Source organism: Mobula hypostoma, chromosome 15 (assembly GCF_963921235.1).
Source record: "Mobula hypostoma chromosome 15, sMobHyp1.1, whole genome shotgun sequence".
NCBI classification, from domain to species: Eukaryota; Metazoa; Chordata; class Chondrichthyes; order Myliobatiformes; family Myliobatidae; genus Mobula; species Mobula hypostoma.
The window spans coordinates 51,964,130-51,979,022 of NC_086111.1; the positions used below are offsets into that span (position 1 = coordinate 51,964,130).

Sequence of the window (14,893 nt, forward strand, 5' to 3'; positions counted from 1 at the left end):
CCTGATCACTATTCAGTGTTTCTTAGTTAAAGTTAAGCATCATTATTTGTTGAGGATATAATTTTCTTTTGCATCACTCCTTGCAATTAGTAAGCTTTCACTGACTGGACTGAAGATGACGAAAAACAATTAGAAAAGGTGCCAGAATGCTGTATCTTTGTGATACCCTCTGACTAGAGAAAAAAAAGGACGTTAAAAGAATGAAGGAGGTAGTCAGTGAAAGGAAAACTAGCAGCATTGCAAAAGAACCTGTAATATAAATTTATGTACACCTTTTCTTATATCCAGTGCAAACCTTTATTTTAAACATTTATTTATTTTAATAATTAAGTAACCTCTGTTAAGTTTATAGACCAGTTTCGTAACTTAGCAGTGGAGATCATGAGCCTGCAGAAAGTTGCCGACTTTCATATGGTGCGGGTGGATTGTGAGGATATAAAGCATGGCCTAGCTGAAAAAGCAAAGAGCTGTGCAGAAATGTTGCTCGATGGACTGGTTGCAAAACACAGAGAAGAAAACCTACGGTAGGTCAATGTTACAAGTGGAAATTAATCATTTTGAAATATCGAGTTGCTAATTCTGAAATTCATTTTTCATATTCAAAATGTTTTTCCCATAATGTAACTCAGAGTAAACGTCTTTCACCCATCATTACTGTGCTTTTGACATAAATAAGCTCTTGGTGGAGAAAGATCTTGATTTTGTGTAGATTGGATTATGTTGATAATGGGCTCCTGTGTGTGCTTGGGGTACACAAATCACAAGTCACCACAGAGTCTTAAAATTGGATCATAACCATATCAACAAATCTAAGAACTACACCTCACTTCTGATTATCATTATATATCATTAAAATTTGTGTTCCTGATTTTGCTGAATTTTGCTCAAAAGGATGCTGGCTAGTTTCAGGTTTGTGAACAACAGTCCTGAATTTATATATCTATTGAGATACAGCACCAAATAGGCCCTTCACATTGTGGTACCCAGCAATTCCCCAATTTAATCCTAACCTAATCATGAAACAATCTACAGTGACTAATTAACCTACCAACCGGTACATCTGTGGACTGTGGGAGGAAACCGGAGCACCCGGAGGAAACCCACGCGGTCACGGGGAGAACGTACAAACCCCTTACAGGCAGCAGCAGGAATTGAACCTGGGTCACCTGTACTGCAAAGCGTTGTGCTAACCACTACGCCACTGTGCCACCCATCCCACAGAATTTTGTGTTCTGCCAACAACTTCCCAGTGCTGCATCATTACTGCACCCTGCAGGGGATCCAGCTGTTGAGCAGATGCTTGCTGGCATTCCCCAGCATAAGGAGTATCTGATTTCTACTCCTGCACCAGGTTCACTTAATGGGGATTTTATGGTTTGGTGGGAAAAATAAGAATAAGGCAAATATTATTTTAATTAAATCGTCTTTGATTAATTTAATGACTTAACTATTGAAAATGTTTTGAAATGTTATTTTGTCATTTATTTCATTTTTAACATCTTTTAATATTTTCTGAAAATATTCAGATAGGTTTAAAAAAAACCTTGACAGCTTTGACAAAAAGCTGTAACCTGAAAGAAAGGGGTCATATTCTCTTTATATATGTGGGCAATAACGCAAATGTGTTCCATCTAATTCTACAGCTGCCTTAGCTGCTCATATTTAATTTATGGAATTATTTAGGATCAGTGCTTTGTCATGTGACAGGGTTTCCAGAATAGTTCCTTGAGTGGATTTAGTGTGGCCCATCCACATTACCCGGTTATTTTGCTAGATGCTTTTTCCTGCTTTGCATCTTATCATTTAGCTGCAGGGGCACCTGAGTTCAGAGGAGATAAGTTCAAGGGAATGTCAGAGAATGGTGACAAGTGTGGGTAGTACCCTCAACTCAGCAAGATCCAGCCATTTGATTTTCTGTGCTTATTTAGATCTTTCCTAAGCATTTTCTGCTAATAAAGATCTCAGACTTGTTACTGAATCTGAGACTTAGTGAAATTATAATTTGGTCGTTTTTTTTGTAGAATTTGCCAAGAATTTGAAAATATTGTGGATAAAGCTTTGAATATTCCTGAGGGTACAAAAGAAATGCTGGAAATGATTGACTATGTGAATGAAGTAAGAAGTGCAGGTGTTGCAGCTTTGAATATGAGGATCAAAGTAAGTACACCTGTCTAAATGTCTCTTAAATATAATGATTGAACCTGATATCACCGCCTCCTCTGGCAATGAGTTTCAGATATCAATCTTTGTATTTGTATATATTTTAAATATATATAATTTTATGTATTATGCTGCAAATCCTGTTCACTGGTTTATTGGTGACACCGATGACGGGGGAGCTGCGTGGCCTTGGTTGTAGCGTGGCCTGGGCTTCAAGCCGTGGGCTTGCCTGTTGCGTCTGCCCAGGGGAGGAAGCACTGGAGGGCTGTCCATGCGGGACTGGGGGCATGCTCCTCCCATTGGTAATGCTTTCCAGTGTTTGCTCGGTGGAACGCAAGCTGGATAACGTACATGTGCGTGTCTGCGGCTGGCGGAGGGCTTATTGCCAGCAGTCATTCATGCACCATTAAAGTGCAAAACATGCCACTCAGGGACTTGGGCTATGTTGTATTTTTTGTGTGACTGTATTTTTACTGCTATATTATATGTGCTATATGTGCCTTGTGCTGTATATGATGGTTGGTGCTGTGTTTTGCACCTTGGCCCTGGAGTAATGCTGTTTCGTTTGGCTATATCCATGGGTATTCATGTATAGTTGAATGATAATTGAACTTGAACTTAAAGGAGATCTGGGGGGAAGTATTTTATATAAATAAACTTTTCCCTCATTTCCCCTTTAAAATTTCTTTCTCTCAAAGAAAGGTCTTACAACCTACCTCTCATTTATACATAAGAGAGTATTACAAAGTTTCCAATTCCTGCAGGACAAACATGGCCTAGAACACAATGACTTTTTTGGGTACCTTCAAGTACGACACTAAGTTAACCAGAGTTGTAGATATACAGACTTAACAACAGTAGAATTAGAATTTTCCAAAATTCTGAATTCGGCCTACAGTTCAATACCAAGTAAATCAGTTTCTTGATTATATAATGCACTCTCCCATTCTAAAAATGTAAACACGTTGTATATTAAAGAGAAGTGGGAGAAAGAAGCGGGGTTGGTACTTTCAGAGGAGGCTTGGGGGAAAATATGCAGCTTTCAGTGGTCCTCGACTAATTCTTTGACTTGGAGAGAACATTGTTGGAAAAATATTATAAGATACTTCAAGACCCCATATCAGGAAAATATAAAGACACAAATGTGACATGTTGGAGAAGGTGCGGCTCCAAGGAGGCAAATCATTTCCATATTTTCTGGGATTGCCCTAACTTAAGTTTATATTGGAAAGGTATTCATAGAACATTAGTTAAGGTACTTAAGACCCAGATACCTCTGAACTTTGAGACGCTCTATTTGGGGCATGTATTGTTTTTTGAACAGAAGGAAGATATAAAGTAGCTGCAGGCCCTCTTAGCGGCAAGTAAGAAATCAATCACTAGAAAGTGGCTAAATCCAATACCACCTACATTAGAAGATTGGTATGAAATTATCTTGGAAATATTTAAAATGGAAAAGATGACTTACTGTCTGAGAATTCAAAAAGAAAAATTTTATCAAATTTGGAATAAATGGATTGAATATATAACCCCAGCGAGCAGACTTTAGATGACTCTCCTAATGATTTATACTGCTTTCCTCATCAACACAGTAATATTGCTAACGTAAGCACCCTTGGTCCAAATGTTTACTTTTTTTTTCTTTTTTTGGAAAACGGAGAATTAACACAAGTAAAGGAAAAGATTTGGGAAAGGGAAAAAAAATGATAAAATTAAGTAAGTAAGTACATAGGGATTGGATAATTATGTCTGGGGGTAGACATACGAGTTAGGATATAAACACCTACAAATAGTTACATAGGCTTACATACAATATTTTGGACCAGAAAGAAATGGTCCAGAAGAGATATGTGGAAATTATTATTAATCCACTATTATTACTGTACTACTTTTCTTAACAACTAATATCATTACTTAGCCTAATAGAGTAGAATTACAACTGCACATAATTATCTACTTAAGTGCCTAATTACTTTTTATATCATCTCAATGTGTACGTAGGAATATATAAATAATTATAGATTTATACATATATAAAAAAATGGAAAAGGTTATACATGTTGTGACGACAGACCAAACTATCAGAAGATTGATGCCGAGAAGAGGACAATGGGGGAACATTCAGAAAAGTTAATGAGAGACGAGAGGGATTAACGAAAAGGAGACACAGTTCCGAGTATTGTCAGAGACCGGTGGCTTTGAACCCTGAACTGTTTGAAGTTTGATGGACAGGCGATACCCCAGCAGGGGGATAAAAAGGGACAGGTTCGCTAAGGCAACAGACACACAACTCCGCGAGGTAACGAGACCCTGGAAGCGGTGTGCCCCCACAAGTTGGTGGAGGTTTTGGAGGTCTGATCGCGGGACCAGCCATAGATGCACAGGGTAGAAAGGTACGGGTCGGCGGGAACCTGGTGTGTGTGTCCGCCCTTGCCTGGGTGCCGGGTTCACCGCAGAAGAACGATCGTATCTGGAACGGAGGGGTCACAGTCGGTGACCTCAGAAGACATTACAAAGGGCTTGCCCGAAAGCTAACTGCGAGGAATATCGAAGGTTTGGTTGGAATCCATTCTGAATATTCATTCGCTTTCGCTCTCTCTTCTCCCCGCCCCAACGGCACAACAGCAATTACTGTGAACTGAACTGAACTCTGCGTCACTTGAAACTGATCACTTACCCCTAGACTGCGATAGAGCTTGGTTGATCCTATTATCCTATTATCCTAGTTCTGTGTTTTGTCATTGCTAAACTGTTGCATTTATATCCTTTTGATTAGAGTACTGTGTTGCTTATTTCTTTAATAAAACTTTCTTAGTTCCAGTAATCCAGACTCCAACTAAGTGGTCCATTTCTGCTGGTTTGGCAACCCAGTTACGGGGTATGTAACATAAGTGGGGGCTCGTCTGGGGTTTTGAACGCTAAATTTGGGACGGGGTAAATTGATTGGGTTAAAATTCCCGAAAGAAAGAAAAGACAAAAGCAGAAATGGAGATTGAGGAATTTCTAAAGGTGCCGACCTCGGAGGCATTAGAGGATGCCAGGAAAGCGGAATTGGCAGCTGTGGCCAAACAGTTGAATCTTATTAAGGGGAAGTCGACAATGAGGAGAGAGGAGATACACAGAGCTATCGTAGAGCATTATGTGTCTAAAGGTGTGTTTCCCCAAGGGGAACTGGAAGTGATATCTATTGGAAATCTTGGTGGAGACGCGGTACAGGTGCGCTTGAAAAATTGAGACTCGAGCACGAGTTCTGGGTACGGCAGCTAGAACACGAAGAGAAACAGTTAGAACAACAACAAGAAGAGAGAGAGAGACAGTTAGAACTGCGAGAGAGAGAGGGACAAACAGTTGGAGCGAGAAGAGAAACAGAGGGAAAGGGAATTCGAACTGGAGAGGTTAAAGATAAGGGCAGAACAGGGGCTCATGCCGAACCAAGGTGGAGGGTTCAGGGCGACCCAGGAGGTTCGGCTGGTTCCCCCATTTGACGATACCGATGTCGATCGGTACTTTCTCCATTTCGAAAAAGTTGCTGCAAGTCAGGACTGGCCAAGGGATAAGTGGGCTGTCTTGCTTCAGAGTGTACTTAAAGGAAAAGCCCAACAAGCTTACTCGGCTTTGTTCACAGAAGATGCCCAGAAGTATGAGGTGGTGAAGGAGGCCATCCTCAGGATTTATGAGTTGGTCCCGGAGGCATACCGGCAGAGGTTCTGGAATGCGAGGAAGCAGTGGGACCGCACGTATTTAGAGTTTGCCCGTGAGATGCAGACATATTGTGAGCGTTGGTGCACCTCGAAAGGGGTCAATGGGGATTATGACAGACTGCTACAGCTGATCCTGATTGAGCAGTTTAAAGGTTGTGTCCCTGAAGGTACGAGACCCTACCTCGATGAGAAAGAGGCAGACACTTTAGCTGCAACTGCTAAGTTAGCGGATGAGTATGCGTTGACGCATAAAATGAAGTTTGCCCCGAGTAAAGGCTACCAGAAGGGTAGTCAGGACGGTGGGGAGAGTCCGCCAGAAAAGTCAGTAAGTAAGCCGGGGACTAGTGAGAAGGATAAGGTAGACCGGGAGCCGTCTGGTAGGAAGTCTCCTGGGGTCGTATGTTATAATTGTGGGAAAGTCGGACACTTTGCGTCCAGGTGCTTTGCCCCAAGGAAGGAGACGGGAAAAGGAAAGGCGGCGGTTCCGACTGGCTGTATTGAGCTGGTAAGCAAACCGCTAGGAGAGGAGAGGGCTAACAAAGTTCAGGAAGGGCATGAGAGGTTTATCTCGACCGGATTGGTGTCGGTGAAGGAGGGGTTAAACCCAGTTCCAGTACGGATCTGGAGAGACACGGGAGCATGTCAGTCATTGATATTAAAGAGTGTGTTAGACTTTAGTTCAGAGACCGAGACTAGGAAAGTCAGGGTCATAAAAGGCATTGGGAAAGGGACTGAGGCAGTACTCTTGCACCAGATGCACCTAAAAAGCGACTTGGTCTCTGGACCGGTCACGATCGGGGTGAGGCCCGAACTACCGATGAAAGGCGTGGAAGTCTTACTCGGTAATGACCTTGCCGGCGGAAATGTGTTCTCAGCAGTAAAACTGACAGGCCAGCCTGCCAGCACTGAGGCCCCACCCATGGACTCACAGGTTTATCCCGTTTGCGCAGTGACTCGGCGTATGTCCAGGAAGGCTGCCGAAGTAAATTTAGCTGAGTCGTTTCTACCAGCCTTGTACCAGGGGGAGGTAGAAAGTGAAAAGAAGGAGCGTAGTGAAACAGGAGAAAGTGAAGGAGTTGAGGCTGACTTAGCATTAGCAAGGAAGGACTCTGTACAGACACGGGAGCGAGACGAGGAGCTGATGGTTTCGGCGGGGACAGCTCTCTCTGAAGCAGAATTAAAAAGGGAGCCAGTAGGCTATTGTGTGGAGGAAGGAGTGCTAAGGAAGAAAGGGAGACCAAGTACCGTGCCCGCAGATGAGGAATGGGGGATGGTACCAAAAATTTATGGGAATAAGATTCTTAACCTGACCCACAAGATACCCCTCGGTGGACATTCTGGGGGGGAGGAAAACAGTCGGCGGAGTCATGAAAGAATTTTACTGGCTGCACAGGAGGAAGGATGTTATTGCCTATTGCAGACGCGAGTTAACACAGTTAGAGGCTATTAACATGTTAAAAGCTCACCATGATCAGAAAACAGATCTAGCTGGTGATATCATGAAAATTAATGAGGCTAGGGTGCCACCTGATAAGGGGAAAACCCATTTTGAAAAGTTAAGTGTGGTGCTGACCAGATGGGAGAACTCTATTGTGTTGATCGACTTTGCTGTTGAGTTCTCTCCCTTAATCCCCGAACAAAGCGAACCGCTAAGAGAGCTAATTAAACGGCACGCCCACATGGGTCCAGATGTCCCGAGGCGATGCAAAGAGCTGGGACATGGAGCTGTTGCCACATCAGGTCAGCCTAGTGAGCAACACCCCTATAGAATGATTAATTCAGTGACGAATGGGCAAAAGAGTACAGAAGTGTATATTGGTGATGTAGTGGTCTGGAGTGACACATGGGAGGAGCACATTACGGCGGTAGAGGAGCTGTTTAAACGGCTGTCTGAAGCCAGCCTGACAGTGAACCTCGCAAAAAGTGAGTTCGGCCACGCGAAGGTCACTTATCTGGGATTTGTGGTAGGACAGGGGCAGCTGGCTCTGATGCAAGCTAAGGTGCAGGCTATCTCTGAAGTCCCCACCCCGACAGACAAGAGAGCCCGGAGAAGGTTCTTGGAGATGGTGGGGTACTATCGGAAGTTTTGCAGAAAAAAAAACAACTTTGCGGATAGTACCCACTTTCTTACTAAGCCCTTGCCAAAGAATGCTAAGTTGGTATGGGACAACCCTTGTTATCTGTGTCCGGGGCGAAAACCACTGAGAAGTTACACTGATCACAATTCATTAGTGTTTTTGGCCACTATGAAGTTTGCTAAGTTGGAGCCTAGTTTTAGAGGATTATTAAAATAACACATATAAAAGGAACAGAAAATGTGATTGCTGACTGTCTGTCAGGTGTTGACAACTTAAAAGTCTCTGTATTAGCCAAATAGCTGATAAACATGTATATTTGTGTGTATCTGATAGTGTATTCATGACTATATTTTTACCCCGGTAAAAATCCTTTGAAGGATAGGGGTGTGACGATAGACCAAATTATCAGAAGATTGATGCCGATAAGAGGACAATGGGGGAACATTCAGAAATGTTAATGAGAGACGAGAGGGATTAACGAAAAGGAGACACAGTTCCGAGTATTGTCAGAGACCAGTGGCTTTGAACCCTGAACTGTTTGAAGTTTGATGGACAGGCGATACCCCAGCAGGGGGATAAAAAGGGACAGGTTCGCTAAGGCAACAGACACACAACTCCACGAGGTAACGAGACGCTGAAAGCGGTGTGCCCCACCACTAGTTGGTGGGAGTTTTTGGAGGTCTGATCGCGGAACCAGCCATAGACGCACAGGGTAGAAAGGTACGGGTGGGCGGGAACCTGGTGTGTGTGTCCACCCTTGCCTGGGTGCCGGGTTCACCGCAGAAGAACGATTGTATCTGGAACGGAGGGGTCACAGTTGGTGACCTCAGAAGACATTACAAAGGGCTTGCCCGAAAGCTAGCTGCGAGGAATATCGAAGGTCTGTTTGGAATCCGTTTTGAATATTCATTCGCTTTTGCTCTCTCTCTTCTCCCCGCCCCAACGGCACAACAGCGATTACTGCGAACTGAATTGAACTAAATTGAACTGAACTTTGCGTCACTTGAAACTGATCACTTACTCCTAGACTGCGATAGAGCTTGGTTGATCCTATTATCCTAGTTCTGTGTACATGTGTGTTTTGTCATTGCTAAACTGTTGCATTTATATCCTTTTGATTAGAGTACTGTGTTGCTTATTTCTTTAATAAAACTTCCTTAGTTCCAGTAATCCAGACTCCAACTAAGTGGTCCATTTCTGCTGGTTTGGCAACCCAGTTATGGAGTACGTAACAATGTGAAAAAAGTTCATGATACTTGCGAATTCCTTATCCAAATAAAAATAAAAAATTAATAATAAAATTTCTTTCTCTCATCTTAAACCTTTGTCCTCTCGTTTTTGATACCTCTTCTATGGGATGAAGATTCTGACACGTAGGGATAATCCCCCTAATTATGCTTCTTTTAATGTTACTATTACTTTATCACATAACCATCTTTGCATAAGGAAAACAAGCTCAGTCTATCCAGTTGTCCAATCCAGATAACATTCCTGTTAATCTCCTCTACTCTCTCCACTGCAGCTACAATTTATCTATAACATGGTATCTACAACCACTCCACAATACGCTCAGAAGCAGTTCAACCGCTGTTTTGGAAAACTGTAATGTAACATGTCTACTTTTATATTCTATCTCCTTACTTTTGAAGGCAAGCATACCATGTCCTGATGAAGGGTCTCGGCCCAAAACTCTCTTCCATAGATGCTGTCTGGCCTGCTGAGTTCCTCCAGCTTTTTGTATGTGTTGCTTGGATTTCCAGCATCTGCAGATATTCCCTTGCCTTCTTCACCACTCTTTCTCCCTGTGTGGCTACCTTCAGGCAATTATAGACTTGAACCGTCAGATGCTTCTGTTCATCAATATACCTTAGTTCCATTTGTACCATTTGTTGTATATCTCTTACTTCCATTTGAAGTCCACTGCTGAAGGTGGAAGAATATCCACTACTCAAATATTTTGAGTAAACAGTGAGCCTGAACACCAAGACTACAGCAAAACATATCAATTACTTCTTGGCATTCAACTCCATCATCCCCTTAGTATTAATCACTAAACTTCTAGACCTGTGCCTTTGTATCTCCCTCTGCAAATGGAGCATTGGCTTTCTAATCTGGAGATCTCAGTTAGTACGGATTGATGATAACATCTCTTCCTCACTGACATTCGACACAGGATCATCACAAGGATGCATGCTTAGCTTACTCCCTTACTCCCTCTACACCCATGACTGTGTAGCTAGGTACTGCTCAAATGGCATCCATAAATCTGCAGATGACTCCACTGTTGTTGGCAAAATCTCAGATAACAACGAGGAGGCAAACAGGAGTGAGATACATCGGCTGATTGAGTGGTGCTGCAACAACTTTGAACTCAGTGTCTGCAAGATCAAGGAATTGATTGTGCATTTCAGGAAGAGAAGTCAGGAGGATACACTCTCATCCTTATTGAAGGGTCAGCAGTAGAAAGGATGAGCAGCTATAAGTTTCCAGGTGTAAACATCTCTGAGAATCTATACTGGGCCCAACACATTGATGCAATCATGAAGAAGGCATGCCAGTGGCCCCACTTCTCAAGAAGATGTAGTGTGTCACTAAAAACTACTGCAAATTTTTATAAATGTACAGTGAAGAGAATTTTGATTGCATCACCACCTGGTATGGAGCCTCCAATGCACAGGATTACAAGAGACTATGGAAGATTAGAGACTCAGTCAGAGCTATCATACACACAACCTTCCCCACCATCGAAGGCATCTTGAAGACGTCAAGAAAGTGGCAACCAATTCAGGGCCCTTACCACCTGTGACATTCCCTCTTCTCATTACTACCATCAGAGCAGTGGTACAGGAGCTTTAAGCCCAACACTCAATGATTCAGAAACTGATTCTCGCTATCTGCCATTGAATTTCTGAATGGGTGATGAATTCACAAACACTGCCTCATTATTCTTTATTTTGCACTATTTATTTATTTGTAATTTATAGTAATTTTGTTTTTGCACCACTCAGTTGCGGCAGATCAACGAATTCCATGTCATATAAGACAGTGATTATAAACCTGATTCTGATTCAGACAATTTTTGCTTCAGAAAAGGTACCAGAGATCATATCTGTGGGTTGACACATTTGAAAAAGAATGATTATAGTTATTAGGACATGTCAACTCTTTCTGACTTAGAAATGTTAGAAACAAAATTATTTTTGGTAGCTTTTGGTGCAGGAAAAAAAAATTATCAGGAAGAAATGAAGAATTTGACAATAAGTTATGTATGCCTCTTAAATGAGCTCTGAGTTGGGATCACAGCCAAGATGTTCCAATACAATGAAGCAGTGGAGGCTACCTCAGTAAATGTATTTAAGACAAGGTTGGATAGATTTTTACAAAGTATGGGGAAAAGGCAGGTAGGTAGAGATGAGTCCATGGCCAGATCAGCCATGATCTTATTGAATGTGGGGCAGGCTTGATGGGCCAGAAGGCCTACTCCTGCTCCTACTTCTTATGTTCTTATGTAACATACTGAGCTTGACTTTAAGATTGCAGGTAGACAGTGGCTGCAGCAAAACGTATGTAAGAGGCTACAGAAGGTTAGAGAAGCAATGAAGTTACAATGAAAAAACAATATGGTACAATGAAGGCATAGAGATATAGGAGCACAGACTGAAAGAAATGAAGGAGCTTATTTAGTCCATCGAGCCTTTGCCACGCTTCGTAAAAGCAATCGGCCTGTTCAAGTCCCAAAACCTCTGCTCGTAGCCCTGAAAACTTTCTCCTTCCCTTTTGAAGGCCATAAAGGAAACTTCCTCCACTATTCATTCTGTGTATGCATTCCAGATTATAACATTTTGTTGGCTAACTCGTGCAGCCTGTCATTTTTGATTTTTTTTTGCTAATTACCTACATTCAATGGGAACATTCTTGCTCCATTTACTTTGTTTTGACCTTAAGGAATTTGTTAAAAAAATTCTACTTGAATACAGGTGTCCCCTGCTTTTCGAACGTTCGCTTCACGAAAGCTCACTGTTACGAAAGACCTACATTATTACCCTATTTTTGCTTTCAGAAGGTGTTTTCACTGTTACGAAGAAAGGCAGCGCGTGTCCCGAGCAGCCGCTCTGCCCCGGATTCAGAACGGCATTGCTTTAACACGTTGCATTGGGCAGCCGTTAGCAAGATGAGTTCTAAGGTGTCGGAAAAGCCAGAAAGAGTAAGGGTGTTATACTTAGTGTAAAACTAGACATAATTAAGCGTTTCGATTGTGGTGAACGAAGCAAGGACAAAGTGAGTTTGGTTTGTGGAAGTTGACGAAGATGATGTTGAAGAGGTTTTGGCATCCCATGACCAAGAACTGATAGATGAAGAGCTGATGCAATTGGAAGAGGAAAGGATAACAATCGAAACCGAATGCAGAAAGTGAAGCAACTACGTGAGATTTTCGTTGCAATGATAAAGTACGACTTTAATTTTGAAAGGGTACGTAGGTTTAGGGGATACTTGCAGGATGGTTTGAGTTCTTACAAACAACTGTATGATAGAAAAATGCGGGAGGCTCAGCAGTCAAGCAAGCCTTCCACATCGGCCACAGCAGACGACAAACCTCGACCTTCGACATCACGGTGGGCAGTCATAGGAGAAGATGAGCTGCCTGCCCCGATTGATGATGAAATGACACCCCCGTGGTCCACCACCCCAACACCCAGGCCCCGGACAGATACTGTACCGATTTGCGAAGAACGCAACGGTAGCCAGGAGGCACACAGCACATCTTTAAGAAAAAAGCTGAAATAAACATGCTAATTAATTAGGTGCCGCCTAGCATGTAATTGTCGGCCCAGAACAGAGGTGATACAATTGGCAATCGGCACTGATCTGGGCCGAAAATTACGTGCCGGGCAGCACCTAATTAATTAGCATGTTTATTTCAGCTTTTTTCTTAAAGATGTGCTGGGTGCCTCCCGGCTACCGCTGCATTCTTCGCGGCAATGTATCGGGTTGGTGGCCCGGAGGGTGGGGGCCACTACATCACCCAGCCTGTGACGACTGAGTCTAACACACCATCATCAGTGTGCTCAGCGCTGTTTTCCCAATTCCCGTAAGTGATGCTACACTGTACATACATTATTTCTACTTTATATAGGCTGTGTATTTTTATGTGTTATTTGGTAGATTTGGCAGCTTCATAGTTTAAAGGTTACTGGAGAGCGCGTTTATGCCAACAGCGCTTGCGTGAGATTTTCGCAACTGAGATCTGTGCAGGCAACCATTGTAGAGAAGTTTTTCTACTTTACATAGACTGTGTATTTATCATATCATTCCTGCTTTTACTATGTGTTACTGTTATCTTAGGTTTTATGTGTTATTTGGCATGATTTGGTAGGTTATTTTTGGGTCTGCAAATGCTCTCAAGATTTTCCGATATAAGTAAATGGTAATTGCTTCTTCGCTTTAAGACATTTCGGCTTATGAACCGTTTCATAGGAACGCTCTACCTTCGGATGGCGGGGGAAACCTGTACTTCCAATGCAGAAGCAAATACTCCTTCACCATTTAGCCAGTCCAATATTTTTCACACATCTGTACTTGTGCTATTAGAATGTGTTTACGTCATAGTAAAACAAAGAATACTTCATATCCTTTTCAGTCACAGGTGCTTATTGGAATTCCAGTTAATTGGGACACATCAGGACCAGTACATTATGGCCCATTTAAGTGGCTGCCCCAATTAGCTAAAGTTTCATGGACATAGTTAAAAAGGTATAAAAACACAAACTACCATTTAATTGAGTAATAAATTATGTATACAAATGTAATTCAGAACAAATTAAAACACTATTGATACTACTACAGTACTATAAACCTGTGTATTCATTCCTAATATTTACTCATGGAGGAAATCATACAATGTAAATTGTGTGTTCTTTTGATTGACTGTAAATGACAAAATCAGCACCGACACCTAATGGACTGCCTTCACACAATGCTGTCGATGATTGCACCTCCAAATCCTCATTTTTGTTGTAAAATTTGAGATGATTGCTGATGCCTTCAAATTCTTCATAGGTCCTAAGTTGTCGAAGTAGTGAAATTGTTTAATTTTCACTGCCAGCCATTTCTGACATCTCCAAGATTGAATGCTTGAAAATGCAGCTAGCAAAACAGTTCTGAATTTTACTGCTTATTTCTCACCAACTTTCAGTGACAAAAATCACTGCTTTTCCAACAGAAGCACATGCAAGAGACAATTAAGCAGCATAGTGTTCCAAATAAACTAACGGAATCCCGGCTATTTTCTCAATTATCTTTTGTTCTTTTAGAGTTGGTGCAGGTAACTGGCTGCCTTGATTGATCGATGGCCCAATCCACTGTATATCAAATGATTTTAGACCTTATTAATTAAGTACAGATATGCATAAGATTGTGTTCCATAGGAAAGCCCATACTTGAAGTCTCTAGTATATTTTTCTTTTACAGGAGCTTCACCGGCGGCTGGATTATCTTTTGGATGTATATATATTTGATCCCAAAGACCTGGATTTGCATGCCACTGTCCTATTATGGCCAAAGAAAATCGTACCTGTTTTTGATGAAAATGATGAAGTAAGTAAGGCAATGGCTTTATTTTGCACAGATTTCTTAACTTGGATTTCTTAAAGTACCAGACAGAGAGGTAAAATAGAAGCTCTCATAGATGAAGAGATTAGGAGGGATGACTTAAAGTTTGGTAGGAGAGAATAGTTTTGGGAACGTTTAAAAAGGATTGGAGAGAAGGAGTGAACTCAAGATAGGGCGTCCAGCACATTGAGCTGATACAAATGAATCTTGTGCAATCATTACTGGGGTACAGATGTTTGGTTAGATCAATTTGCAAAGATAGGTACAAAGTATGAAAGCTGGAGATGACAAAAAGGCTTAGGGGATTCAAAAGGAGATTCAGTTGCCATATAAAATATCCTGTGT

At 41.9% G+C, this 14,893-nt stretch overlaps 1 protein-coding gene across 1 annotated transcript in view; it reads left to right on the forward strand.

Annotated features, from left to right (window-relative positions):
• Window positions 1–14,893, forward strand: part of dnah12 (dynein, axonemal, heavy chain 12) — a 175,417-nt gene that overhangs the window by 36,284 nt on the left and 124,240 nt on the right. The window contains exons 12-14 of the mRNA XM_063068407.1: window positions 346–524; window positions 2,022–2,157; window positions 14,408–14,533. Coding sequence (XP_062924477.1) covers window positions 346–524; window positions 2,022–2,157; window positions 14,408–14,533 — 441 coding nt within the window. The remainder of the gene's footprint in view (window positions 1–345; window positions 525–2,021; window positions 2,158–14,407; window positions 14,534–14,893) is intronic.